This window comes from Monodelphis domestica, chromosome 6 (genome assembly GCF_027887165.1).
Source record: "Monodelphis domestica isolate mMonDom1 chromosome 6, mMonDom1.pri, whole genome shotgun sequence".
Lineage (NCBI taxonomy): Eukaryota > Metazoa > Chordata > Mammalia > Didelphimorphia > Didelphidae > Monodelphis > Monodelphis domestica.
The window spans coordinates 229,965,355-229,980,227 of NC_077232.1; the positions used below are offsets into that span (position 1 = coordinate 229,965,355).

At 34.8% G+C, this 14,873-nt stretch overlaps 1 protein-coding gene across 6 annotated transcripts in view; it reads left to right on the forward strand.

Moving 5' to 3' along the window:
* Positions 1-14,873, forward strand: part of TENM3 (teneurin transmembrane protein 3) — a 3,501,974-nt gene that overhangs the window by 3,345,315 nt on the left and 141,786 nt on the right. For all 6 annotated transcript variants that reach the window (XM_056802938.1, XM_056802939.1, XM_056802942.1 and 3 more), the window contains one exon: positions 2,626-2,811. In XM_056802938.1, the coding sequence (XP_056658916.1) occupies positions 2,626-2,811 (186 nt within the window). The remainder of the gene's footprint in view (positions 1-2,625; positions 2,812-14,873) is intronic.

Sequence of the window (14,873 nt, forward strand, 5' to 3'; positions counted from 1 at the left end):
TGGCTGTGTGAACTTAAGCAAGCCTTTTGAGTGCCCTGGGAAACTAAGACTGTGAGCTATGGAGAATATACCAGCCAGCACTGGTAGAGGGAGCCTCTTGTCCTGACACTTCCTTGTACTAATAAAACTAGATCTCCTCCAAACTCCACATCCAGGTTTATGTTTCTAACATTAAAGGAAATTCCTTGAATGGAATCTCTACCCTGCCAGGCATTTAGGAAACTCATCTGTATCTTTTAACATTAGAGAGTTGCCTAGAGAAGCAATAAAAATTCTAAGACAAAAGGTAAAGATCTTTTTTAAATCATGGGTTCTTATTCACATATAATTTTATTTATGATGTCAGTAATAACAGACATTTATTGAGTGCCTATTATATACTAGGCACTGTGGGCACTAGCATAGCTACTGGGATTACAAAGGCAAAAATGAAGCAGCCCTTGCCTCAAGGGGTTTCCTATCTTGATATTCCATCTCCTTGAAAAAATGAACAGTTTTAGCTATACATAAAATGTCTATGAGATGGTTATTAGGAAGTGAGAAAATGTATTTAATGCAGAGTGCACTCTTCCCAAGCTCTGCCAGTAGTGATCTCCCACGTTCCCATGTAGACTGAAACCTTATTCAGAATTAATAATAGCAAAGGTTGCAGAGTAAAATATAACCTGTGTTCATCTTGTGAAGACATCTGAGATTACTATGTACCTCAAATATGAAATCTGGCAACTTTTAGAGCAACTAAAGAAATTAAGTCTTAAAACCAATAAAGAAGAAATGCTGGTAATTCCTCTGTATGAGTTAAGGATAGCTACTATCTGATTATGAATTGTTATATTTGCTTCTGAAGGAAAACTCTTATCACCTGCCAAACTCAAAGTTGGGCAATTGACCTTCAGATCCCAGAATTCAGTAAATAAGTGGCTCTTTCCCATAAAGAAACATTTGGTTAAGCTACTGAAAGAGAAGGAATGAATTATTTCCATCAGAGAGTTTAAAGGTTTGAAAGCCACAGAGCTTTCCTCTATCTTCATCAGCAGTTTGTCCATTAATTAGCCCTTCAATTCCACTTCAATTGAATTAACTCTAATTAATAAGTTCATTACAAAGATTGACGCACCTTGCTCAAAGCTAGTGTGCTAAATGCTGATAAACACCTTCACCCTAATGAAAAATTGATTAGATTGAAGAGAAAGGGTGCCTCTGAAATAAACCTTTCTCTCCTGGAGCTGAGTTGATGTTATGTTGCTCTGAAGTTAATCAAACCATCTTGGATCTCTTAATCAAAAATTTAATTCAAAGTAGATAGAAAATGTGGCATAGGAAAAAACCCACTAACTCTCCTCCTGTAAACATTCCTGACTGTTGCTTATAAGAAATGTCACAGCTCCTTGATGTGGTATTAATGTTCTATAACATTTCAAGACAAAGAATTATGGTGACCGAGAAAGAAAGCAGCCAGCGAATGAAGAAACCAGAAACAAGCTACTCTGTATGTAGGCTGTTCCAATTATTTTTTTTTAGGAAAGAAAAATAAGGGCTGAACTCTATTTTCTATTTCAGTCAAGAATAATTTCAGCTTTTTATTGTTAAGCTCATTCCCTTTTATGAAAAGACCCAAACCGAACAGAATAGTCAAACAAACAAAAAACAGCTATGACTAACCTTATTCTGTGAGAGGAGGGGATTGTGGGGGACCTTTAGGCTTCATTACAGGATTTTTTCTTTTTCTTCTGGAGGCTAGCACTGCCCAAATGAAGCTTTAAAAACACTAGACTAACCACAGTAATCTAAATCAGCATCTCAAATTCATAAATTCGTTGGGTGAAGGTGATCTAACTATAGATTTTGGCTCATGACCATCTTTGGCCTCCTTCACCTTTTAGTAATCCTAATAACTGCAAAAGATATGTTTCATAGTTATGTGTTGATTTATTTTTTAAAGTCTTTCTGTTACTGAAGCTAAGCTACTCATAGCTGTCAACAGTACAAATTTACTGAAAAGGAAAAAGAACAATCCCTTTTATTTAGACAACATGTCACCATGTCAGAATCAAGTGAATGTGCTCACTTTAGTATATTATTTTTAATAATTAAGGAGAAAGGAAGGTATCATAGAAATGGTGAACATCTTAATAATCCAAAGAATAATTAATTGCTGATGTGCATAGAATGTCCTTTTTACTTCTGTTATGATTAGACTTGTTAAGACAGAATTGTCCTGGTACAGTTAGATACTAAAATTATTCACTAAATTCTGATTGGCAGAAGGGCACATACTTCCAGCTGCAAAGTGAAATAAGTGAATGAAATATGTGAAATTATGAAATAAGTGAATATAATGAGAAGTTACTCATACCTAGCAAAAGTACGATGGGGACTTTGTATCATTAAGGTACCAAGTAAACAAGCATAAACAAAAAGGTAAAACTCCATATTCACTCATTCTCCAAAGCTGTACCAGAAATTGCATTGTCAGTAAATTCTTATGATTTTATTTCCAAAAATGTTGCTTTTTCCCTCCCTCAGATTGGAATTTAAGGTGTAGCACTGCTCATTAATTCTGTCTCTCTTTTTTGTTTCTCTCCCACCCTTTTTCCCCCTCTGGTTTCTCTCTTTTCAATATAGAAATATGTTCGGTGGACTGTGGCTCACATGGGGTTTGCATGGGGGGAACTTGTCGCTGTGAAGAAGGCTGGACTGGCCCAGCATGTAATCAAAGAGCCTGCCACCCCCACTGTGCGGAACATGGAACCTGCAAAGATGGGAAGTGTGAATGCAGCCAGGGATGGAACGGAGAACACTGTACCATTGGTAGGCATGCTATACTTTCATATCTATCTCCAGCATAAAACTAAAGAGCTTGGTCTGTTGGCTTTTCCTGCCTCTGAAATACAGTACTTTGAAGCTTATTCCTTCAAAGCATTACTGTCTGTCATTCTGCATAAAGGAATTAATATTTTAAATAAGGATATCATTATATAATGGCTATTCAGTTCCTTTCAGACCCACAGCCACAAATGCAGGGCACCAGAATTCTTCCTTCATTATTTCATTTGTGATGGCCGTGAAAATTGACTCCCATGGAGAAAGAAGCTACTCTTCCTATTTATAAATAGACCTTCATTACAGACAGTCTCATTTTTTATAAGCTGCCATCATATCTCTTGGTAACCAGAGCCATATTTATTTACTTTAAAATGATCCACGATTTTATTGGTATACCAGGTATAGTCAAACAACTCCTTGATGCCTCAATAGATGCTTTTTTTGTGATTTTCTGTTGTTAAAAAAAAATGGATACTTGCTAGTCAGTTCTCGAAGGTCAAGCCTCTCCAGGGTCAGCTGGACCAAGCCTCCAAGAGTCAGGCCTCTGTTCTGAGGCCATTATTAAAAAGACCAGTTTGTCTTCTACTGGCATCACTGCTTAAAATCCAGGATGACTTCTATACCAAATTGAAGCAACTAAGATGAGGCCTTCAAGAAAGAAGGGGTTTTTTCCCTCAAAAAAAAATAATTCCAAAGCACTAATATTGGTCTTTTATACTCCTGCACCTGTTTTTCTACCTCTCACTTTAAGTTTCTTGAAATAGGAGAGCAAGAAATAGTTGGATCAAATACAAAAATCTGGTTGTTATTCAAGAATTTTTTGTTGGAAAAATATAACATGAATATTTGGGGGCTTTAATCATGTATTTAGGTTCAAGAGCAATGACAAATTAATTGAACAAGATAATTTTGCATTTTTTTGTTGTTCGGTGGGGTTATCCATATATAGTGAAGGTGCTTACCTTCATTTTTGCCATATTTATATTACTCATCTTGGGAGAAGCGATGCGTGGTTGTGGATTGGAAAGGAACATATCAAAAGTAAAGGTAAAAATAATTTTCCAGCTATTCTCATGCAAACATAATTGCAAAGAATTTAATCAGCCAAAACTTTCAGTCGTCTAAAGGCGCATGTGCTTCCCTCCATGGCTCAATTAATATCTATAACAGTCCAGAAAGTGCATTTTTGATAAAATGCTTTCTATGGAGACAAATTATTGGCTGCAGCCCTAGATGACTTCTTTGGCAAAATTCCAGTATTATTCTCTTCATTTTATTTCCTGTAAGATTTTGTACATTCTAGATAATGCCAGAGGGAAATTGTATTCACCTATTTACCATAAATCATTATAATTGTATGCACATTGCAATATACATTCAAATATATACAGTAAAACATTAGATTATGTATGTTTTACTACAAATCATTATAATAATAAAATTAGAGCAAGGATCCTGCTATGCTTCTTTAACCCTTAAATAGCTTATGATTTAGGTTTAACCAAAAAGCAAAATGATGGGTCTGAGTCAAAAATTGTTAAAAACCAAACCAGCTTTCTTTTTGAACATAGAGTATCTTTCATGTGTGATCAGCAGCAATGGCATGTCTTTCCACTAATACTGAAAACTGATATCAGAGTCAGAAGACTTATTAAAACTTTTCATCTGACCTGGACAGAATGTATAACCTAACTCTTCAGTACCTCCAGGTATCTCTCAAAGGACTGTTAGTTGTTGCAGAATAGGTGCTGATCTGAATCAGGGAAGAGGCATCTATATCTGTCCATCTACCTTTCTCTATATCCACCTACCTAGCTTTCATTTATCTATCTATCTATCTATCTATCTATCTATCTATCTATCTATCTATCTGTCCATCTGTCCATCTGTCCATCCGTCCGTCTGTCTGTCTGTCTGTCTGTCTGTCTGTCTGATTGTCTGTATATCTATCTATCTGTCTGTCTATCTATCTGTCTGTCTGTCTGTAAATCTATCTTTCTAAAGCTTCCTCAGAGGGGAGAGAGAAGCTTTAAGGTAGGAAGATAGAGAAAGGATAGAAGTTTTAGATACCACGAGGGGGATGACGGAGTCGAAGTAGAGATATGAGGTGGCAGGAATGAGTCTTTATTAATTATCAATGAGCCACAGCCAAGCTCTGATCAAAGGACCATCCGAAGGCTTATACCAGTCCAGAGATCCAGATTCAATACCACACAGGTCGGAGAGATGATAGAGAAAGATTAGAGATGGAGCCTGGCCCAAGGCCAAGCTCCAGCAAGGACAGGCATCAGTGTGAGCTGGAAAGGAGGAAGAGCAGAAGAGAGAAAGGTGGAGCTGGCTGAGGCATATTTAATCTCTTTGATATGCAAATATACACAGTACACAGGGATGATCATCATTGGTTAATGACAAGGTATAGGTGTGGTTTCTCTCAACCAGGTGAGCACAAAGAAACCTGTGTTCCCGCCTAACCTGGGGGAAGCTGGGATCAAGGGTCAGAGGCTTTCCCAGCCATGTGCAATACTGAGCATGCTCAAGACTGAGCATGCTCTCTTCTAAGACAATCTGTACATACCAACTGTTTCCTTTGCCCATAGCTAGGGGTAGACTGCTCCACTTTCTATATGTCTATCTTTCTATATCTTACTCTTTCTCTGATACCCCTATTTATCTCTCTTTATCTATATATATTTCTGTGTACCCCTATTTATCTACCTTTCTGTCTATCTATCTATCTATCTATCTATCTATCTATCTATCTATCTATCTATATCCAGCTATCTCCTACCTATTTATCTTTCTGTCTCTCTCTAACTCTTATCTTACTGTATCTCTGTCTACCCCTATTTATCTCTCTATGTCTGTCTATCTGTCTATATCTATTTCTGTGTACCCCCTAGTTATCTCTATCTATCTGTCTGTATATCTCTATCTTACTTTATCTCTGCTGTCTATATCTAACTCTATTTCTGTGTATCCCTATTTATCTCTATCTATCTATCTATCTATCCATCTACCTACCTATCATTTATATACTGTCTATATTTATCTATCCACCCCTATTTATCTCTATCTATCCATCCATCTATGCATTCTTCTGTCCATCCATCCATCCATCCATCTATCTAGCTGTTTATCTCTCTCTCTCTCTATCAACCTATATTTCTGTAATTTTATTCTCTTACTTATCCAGTTGTTTAACAAAGATTTGCTAAGTACTTATTATATGCCAGGCACTATGGTAAATGCTAAGATTACAAAGAAAGGCAAAAACAGTCCATGCCCTCAAGAAGCTTACATATATTGTTACATATGCTATTTTATGTGTTATATAATATTGTGGTATATAATTAAATAACATGTTATATAATACAATATTATAATGAATCAATATTGAATTACATAATTACATAAGAAGTTATATATTAGATAACATTGTTGTATTATAGAACCATATATAACTATATAATAATATATAATATAATAAATTATATATATATTATATATATATAAATTATATATATATATAAATATAATAAAAAATATATTTCCAACAAAAATATTTATATAAATCCATATTTACATACAGCTTCATAGATATGGGTGTATATACATATATAATATGTCTTTACACATGTATAACTTATTGGAAATCTGAAAGGGGAAGGAGAAAGACTCATTTTATGTGCATGAAAAGGAATTCTCTCTCCCACATAAGAATTTTGGTACATGATTCTAGTACATATTAGGCTCTTAATAAATGCTTATTGACTAACTGACATGATAACTGTTTATCACTCTTGGGCCATAAAGGTTTTCTAGGCACAAAACCCCAATGGGGAATAGAACCTAAGAAAAAGATGATTCTCCACTGAGAATTTTACTGTTGCATTTTCAGGAGCCCATAGATGGATAAGGAAGGGAAAAAAATTTCCAATAATCCTCTGATTGTAGTATATGTATTATATATTATATATAAAGAAAACAATTTGCATTTGTTGTGTTTTTTTTGGAAGATCAAGAAGTTATCAGTAGACAAATTGAACTTGCCAACAAGTAATTAATAAATAATTTTATTATTGGTTTTATGACCTTAACAAGATTATTGAGGATAATAGTTATACATGAATGAACTGTTTTTGAAACCATTTCCCCAAAGTTTTAGAAACAAACAGATTTGGGGGGAACTCAGGTTTGTAGGTCTTTTCTTCAGACCTTTATATTTTGTAAAACATTTTGTAATCATTACGGTAACCTTTATTTCTAAATGTTTGACTTAATTAATCATACCAATATTGAATCCTTCTAAGATTAGGCACTTTAAAGGTAAAATACCAACCCTCATTCAAAAAAAATCACAATTATAATGATCAAAAATGTGTCCCTATTCAGAGAAGCGGAAAGGTATTTAGTTTGGGTTTTTTCAAGGTTTTTGTTTGTCTTGCTTTTTGTACTGTCAGAATTCATTATTCTAACTCTTGGACTACAGAGATCAAAATGTTTTTTCTCTCCTCTAAATGTATAGTACTACCATGAGAAATAGGAAATATTTTAGAAGAGGCCTTTCTGAGTCACAGATTAAACAGCATAGGAAGTGTTGAAGTGAAATGACTAAGCTAAGGATACGTTACTACTATGCATTTTCTATCAACTCGAATACTTGTGTGCCTTTCTGACAGAATCCACTACTTTGCTGAAGACTACCCATAAATCAGCAAGATTTTTTTCCTGGCTCTATATTATGTGCCATCTCATCAAATACAAACAGGGAGGTTAATTGAAAGAGAGCTAGAAGAGAAATTAAACAGTTAGAAGCAAACAGAAGTTCTCAGTAGAAAGCAGAGAATATCCTTCATTAGTCATCTTACTGTCTCATAAACTCTATTCATGCTTTCATAAAACCATGGGCATATTGATAGTAAAATAGGTTATGAATTTAGAGGGTTCACTTAACATCCTATCTACCTGACATATCCTGTCCAGATTTTTTGATTAATGTGTACATATTTTCTTCCCACCATGAATCTTTTGTGTTGCAGAACTCATACATTTGCTTGAAGGTGCATTGCCCCATGTCCTTGTACTGTTCCTGCTTTGAATATGACTAGCAGAATAGGTATTTTTACTAAATTTTAAATGAAACAAAAGGAAATAGTCATTAAAAGATATAACTTTTAAAAAATTGTAACAGTTAATTTCAATAAAAAGAAATTTAAACTATATGTAAAATCCTCTACAAATCTTAAAACTCTGTATAAGTGTCAATTACTATTATAGTTACTATTTTTAATGTATTTCTAAAGCAAATGTCATATTTTGCCCTTTTTAAAAATATGATGAAACCAAGATGCATAGAAGATAAACGGTTTACCCAACCTGATACTACTGCCAAGTATAAATAGATAGGTCTTTAATGCATTACTTAATTTGAGCTCAAGCTACTGAGCCATAGGAAGCATATGCCTTTGTATCAACTCTGTGTATCTGTATATATCAAAGTCACAAGGAGTGAACTCATATGCCTGATTTCACCCTGCATTTTTTTAAAGGGTAGGAAGATTTTACAGCATTCAGAAGGAAAAAATTTTTAAATGACTCAAGAATTGCATATAAGATTTTTAAATGAAAGGTAAAATACTTGGTAATGTTTAAAATGTGTCTAAACAATTTCCCCCTGAGCAGTTTGATTTTGGAAGAAAAAAAAGGAAACGGGGAATCTGAAAATGTCCATGATCAAATCCAAAGATTTCCCTGAGTTTTTCCATCAAAACCAGAGGATCTGGACACATTAGGACAACTGAATTGGGTTAATCATTTATCCTTTGCCTTAAAAAAAAAAAAGGTCTTTACTCAATTGGCTCAAAGATGAAGATGATTGGAAGAGAGTAGCAATGCAAAAGCCAGTTATGAAAGTCTTTGCTTTCCTAGTACTGTCATTCTCAAATATTCAGTAATACGGATCTAAAGCTTTCATAGACTTGCTCTGCTCCCACATTCTAATAGGAGAGACAAATATAAACAACTATGTACATACAAGAAATATACAGGATAAACCAGAGGAAATATCAGGAGGAAGGCACTAACTTTGAGGGGAACAAGGAAAAGCTTCTTGCAAAAAGTTGGATTTCAGCTGAGATTTGAAGGAAGCCAAGAGGCAGCTCAGGTGGCAACTACTGAATTGGGAGTGAAAGAGTTCACTGAAAAAATCATTTACTTTGTACCTGCAAACATTCTGACCAGTGCATAGACAGATGTATTGATTTGTGCCTTTGTACAGAGGGCAACGAAAGTGATTTAATTATCTACTAATCCTTGATGAGTATGTTACTAGAAGCTTCATTAGCAATTCATCTGTTCATAGAAAATATAATCATAAGAAATAGACTGAGATTACAGAATAGAAGAGGTTACACCTTTAAATTAAAAAAACGCAAAAGAAGCTTTCCCAAGGATAATATTAAGTAAATACTGGTATAGTCTTCCAAAGGAAGTTTACAAGTTCCTTCTTAGCAAATTTTAACCAACTAGCATTCTTAAAATTGTTTTTTTTTAACATTTTGAACTTCCTTTCATAGATGGCCTTCATAGATTCTTAACTACTCTGTATGCTTTTGATGGAATTTCATAGAATCTCATAACTAACAGAATTCTATAACTTATGCTAGTTGTTAAGTTTATTTAGGAAATTATTTTCCCCAATAATTTTCTGTAATTATTATTTTCATTTTAGTTTGCTTTTGTATGTGTAACTTGCATTATAGATTGTGTAAACTCATAAAGATTCTGCCATTTGGTCCTTTAGAGTGAATTCTATTATAGATTAAGAGCAAGAAGAAACCTTTTAAAATTCATATGTCCAATTTCTTCATTTTACAGATGAAAGAATAGAGGCCCAGAAGAGTCTAGGTTCTACATTCATTTCTCTCGTGTAATTTTTCTCCATTATGAAGCCTCAAATGGTGAATGATAGATGGACCTTGAATATATACTTTCCCACATTCATCACACCCAAAGCATTTCTCTCTAGTATCAATTCTCTTATGTGATTTGGCTGAAGCAGAATCTGAATCCATTTCTTTCTGATTCTAAGCCCCAACATTTTATCCACTATGACATGTTGTATATTGGGGAATTGTATTACTCCTTTTGAATCATTTGGGCTTCAGTTAGAAACTTATTGCTCTTTCTGCTACCTGGTAGATAGTATGTTGAAAGGGAAAGTGCCCTCACCCAGCAGAAGAGAAGAACATGCTACCCATGTGACTTTGAGTAAGTCAAGAGTTCTCTGGGTATCAGTTTCATTTCTAAAATGAGGGGGTCATATTCAGTGATCCAAGATCTACTCAAGCTCTAAATCATTGAGCCTCTAGTATAGAAGTTTTTAATTTTTTGTATGTCATGGAACCCTTTGGCAATGTGATGAAAGCTATTGACATTTTCTCAGAATATGGTTTTTGAAAATTAGTTTTGTGGTTGTTCAAGTCATCTCTTCAGCACCCCATTTGGAGTTTTCTTGGCAAAGATGTGTTAAAATTCAGTTAGAGAACATTGAAAATAAATATGTAATTTTTTCTATTCATATTCACAGACACAACCTTCCTGAAATCTATTTATAGAACCTATAGATCCCAGATTCTCTAAAGGAACAATTGGCAGGATTATTAATCATAGACCTAGAGCTAGAAGGGATCTTAAAGAACATCAGATCTAGCCCCTTTATTTTACAGATGAGAAAACTGAAGCATAAAAAGGTAAAATGACTTTCCCAGGATTATCTAGGACTCAAGAGAAGGATCTGAATTCATTTCTTCCTGAATACAAATCAGGCATTCTATACACTATGAAATGGTGGCACATTTATAATATAAGCTACAAATACAAAAGTTAATTGAAATGAGAGTATATAAATTGCAACAAATGACTGGAAGTCATAATTTCCCCAATTATAGTAATGTCTTTATTGCTATTGATCTGTAGAACTACAATCTCATCAAAGTAATTCAGAGCAGTTGAGATCTATTAAAATTATATGAAAATGTGAGACTTTTTATTGTAAGAATGCTAGATATTGATAACATTGCTCAAGTTTTTTTGGAATGGAGATTCCAAAACCTTCCTTGGTAGATTGAGAGTCTTTCTCTCACTCCCAGGAATTTTTTTTAAAATTTTAAACATTATTTTATTTGGTCATTTCCAAACATTATTCACTGGAAACAAAGATCATTTTCTTTTCTTCCCCGCCCCCCCTCCCACCACCTTTCCCTCTCCCATAGCGGACACACGATTCCACTGGTTATCACATGTATTCTTGACTCGAACCCATTTCCCTGTTGTTGGTATTTGCATTAGAGTGTTCATTTAGAGTCTCTCCTCAGTCATATCCCCTCAACCCCTGTAGTCAAGCAGTTGCTTTTCATTGGTGTTTACTCCCACAGTTTATCCTCTGCTTGTGGATAGTATTTTTTAGATCCCTGAAGATTGTTCAGGGACAATGCATTGCCATTAATGGAGAAGTCCATCACCTTCGATTGTACCACAATGTATCAGTCTCTGTGTACAATGTTTTCCTGGTTCTGCTCCTTTCGCTCTGCATCACTTCCTGGAGGTTGTTCCAGTCTCCATGGAATTCCTCTACTTTATTATTCCTTTTAGCACAATATTATACCATCACCAACATATACCACAATTTGTTCAGCCATTCCCCAATTGATGGGCATCCCCTCGTTTTCCAATTTTTGGCCACCACAAAGAGTGCAGCTATGAATATTCTTGTACAAGTCTTTTTCCTTATTATCTCTTTGAGGTACAAACCCAGCAGTGCTATAGCTGGATCAAAGGGCAGACAGTCTTTTATCACCTTTTGGGCATAGTTCCAAATTGCCCTCCAGAATGGCTGGATCAATTCACAACTCCACCAGCAATGAATTAGTGTCCCCACTTTGCCACATCCCCTCCAGCATTCATTACTTTCCATAGCTGTCATGTTAGCCAATCTGCTAGGTGTGAGGTGATACCTCAGAGTTGTTTTGATTTGCATCTCTCTGATTATAAGAGACGCAGAGCACTTTTTCATGTGCTTATTAATAGTTTTGATTTCTTTGGCTGAGAACTGCCTGTTCATGTCCCTTGCCCATTTGTCATTGGAGAATGGCTTGATTTTTTGTACAATTGATTTAGTTCTTTGTAAATTTGAGTAATTAAACCTTTGTCAGAGGTTTTTATGAAGATTGTTTCCCAATTTGTTGCTACCCTTCTGATTTTGGTTACATTGGTTTTGTTTGTACAAAAACTTTTTAATTTGATGTATTCCAGATTATTTATTTTGCATTTTGCAACTCTTTCTAAGTCTTGCTTGGTTTTGAAGTCTTTCCCTTCCCAAAGGGCTGACATGTATGCTATTCTGTGTTCACCTAATTTTCTTATAGTTTCCTTCTTTATGTTCAAGTCATTCACCCATTTTGAATTTATCTTGGTGTAGGGTGTGAGGTGTTGATCTAAACCTAATCTTTCTCACACTGTCCTCCAATTTTCCCAGCAGTTTTTATGAAATAGTGGATTTTTGTCCCAAAAGCTGGGATCTTTGGGTTTGTCATATACTGTCTTGCTGAGGTCGCTTGCCCCCAGTCTATTCCACTGATCCTCCTTTCTGTCTCTTAGCCAGTACCAAATTGTTTTGATGACCGCTGCTTTGTAATATAGGCTGAGATCTGGGACTGCAAGATCCCCTTGCTTTGTATTTTTTTTAGGAATTTTTTTAATGTCTAATTTTTCTCTCATTTCAGTCTGTTTCTTCTAGGACACTTCTGGAAAGAGTTAATAGAGTTGTCAAAATAGTCCAAGGAGTAACTTGTTCTAAGCATGAATCTGGCTTCCCAAGAAGAATTTTTTTAATCATGTTGATATAAGGAAAGGTGGATTCCTTTGTGGTATTTTCTTCTAGTCATGTCTCAAACAGTGAGTTGTTTATTGAGCTACATTGATTTTCATGTACTTTCAGGCAATTCAAATGGAAATTTGGCCTAGGGGAAATCCTAATTCCTTTAAGCTACAAAAGACCAGCTATTTGTTTTTATTCTAATTCTTTAGTACATTGGGAAACAAGATCATTAATGATCACAAAGACATGCTTTGTTTGTTCAGACAAAACTTAGACATGCAGTACTCAGCATACCTCTGTTAAACACCAGGGTTGCTCTGGGCTTTAGGATGCTGGAGATTAGAAATTGAAAATGAAATACATACAGCAGGGGAATTATCTACTAAACAATGAAAAAAAAGAGATCAAATCTATTGCCAGTGTGGACAGGCTTTGGTTTGGCACAAGTGTTTCTTGTCTCAGGATCTTGTTGCAAACAGTAATATTTTAGTTATTATTTAAGAAAATAGGAGAGACTTGAGGGAGAAGAGATAAGACAACTTGACCAAACTGTTGCAAAATTTTTGCTTAAATGGTGCTGGTAAAGTACTTCTTTGAATTTTGAATATCACTTGTGATTAGAATTATAAGGAATTTGGGAGCCCTCAAAAATATCATTTTTTTCTCTTTATAAATCCTTTGTAGCTTGTATTTCTAAAGTACTTTGAATTTTTTTGCTGACAAAAAGTCTCTAAGGGAGTATAAGCATAAAGTATTATTAAATCCATTTTTGTATCTAAAGAAACCGAAGCTCCATTGGTTTAAATACCTTGCTTTACTAAAGTTTCAGAGTCGGGCCTCAAAGTTGACCTCTGGAGCCCAATGCTGTAATGCTCTTTTTATTATATCAGAAGTGTAAAACTCAGACAGAAATATGGATCACTAAACTATACATAATAATCCTTGCAAGTCACAAATTGGCTTAGAAAACCATATATTAGCATTATCCATTTGTGCTGTTTTTTATTTTGTTAACTTTTTCCCAATTGCATTTAAATCTGCTTTTAGTGCATTCAGGAAGGCCCACAGGTTTGATAGTTTTGCATTGTTGTACCCAAAAGGTACAATATTGAAATTAGGATCATAGAATTTTGACCTAAAAGGAATTTTGAATCCAGCCCATTTTAGAAAGAAAGAACCCATGACCCAGAAAGACTAAATAATTTGCCCATGGCCATACAAACTGAAGACCACTGTTGTGCCACAACACCCTGCCCCATCTTCAGCACCTAGGACAGTGCCTAGCATGTATTAGAAACTTCTTGGAAGCTTTTTGATTGCTTGCAAAACTTGCCTCTAGCCAAGGCCAAGACAGCTAAATTATGATCTTCAAGCTGGGTAATTTAGGTGGATCATATAAGCATCTAGATATGACTTCCCATTTTGAGAGGCGAGTTATCCAACATAAATTCATAGTAGAAAGGAGGTCAGCCCAAATGTCACCCTACAGAATATAGTTTCATGGGTCTTTGCATACCAAAATTAGAGAGGTTGGTCTTAGACATAGACAAAAACATGCAAAAAAAACTGTAGATTGTGTTGGTAAACTATCTAGGTTATGTACTCGTGATTGAATAATACATAATTGAACTATGCTAGAACAGAGAATCTCTTGAGATTCCCTCTAACTCTATGGGCAATGATGAATATTTTGTGCCAAAGAGCATAAGGACAGAGAGAATCTCTTCTTTGTTCTGGTCCTAGGAGAGTCTTTGAAAGTACTCATCTAAGATGAAGGTGAGAGTCAAGTTCGTAGTTTTATTATCAGCCATTTTTTTTTAAAATTCAGGCCAGAGATTAAATTGATGTTAGTTCCTTCTTTTGAGTTAATATTTGTATGCTATAGTATTTGAAGCCTCCAAAAATTGATTTTTTCCCTCATTTTTAGACTTCTTTATTCACTGAAATATTTTTACATACTGTACTTCTATCCTCCATAATCCCTTCAGAATTGGTATTCCTTAATGAGGTCACTTAATCTCCTCCTTTTTTCTAAAAATGCAGACCTAGTTTTTCTGACCTTCTGAATGATGGGGTTTCTTTAATATTTAGGTTGTCAGTGCTCTTCCCTATCTCAATATTTTTACATGCTTTATATTACAATGATCACATTTTCTCCAACATCTAAGCA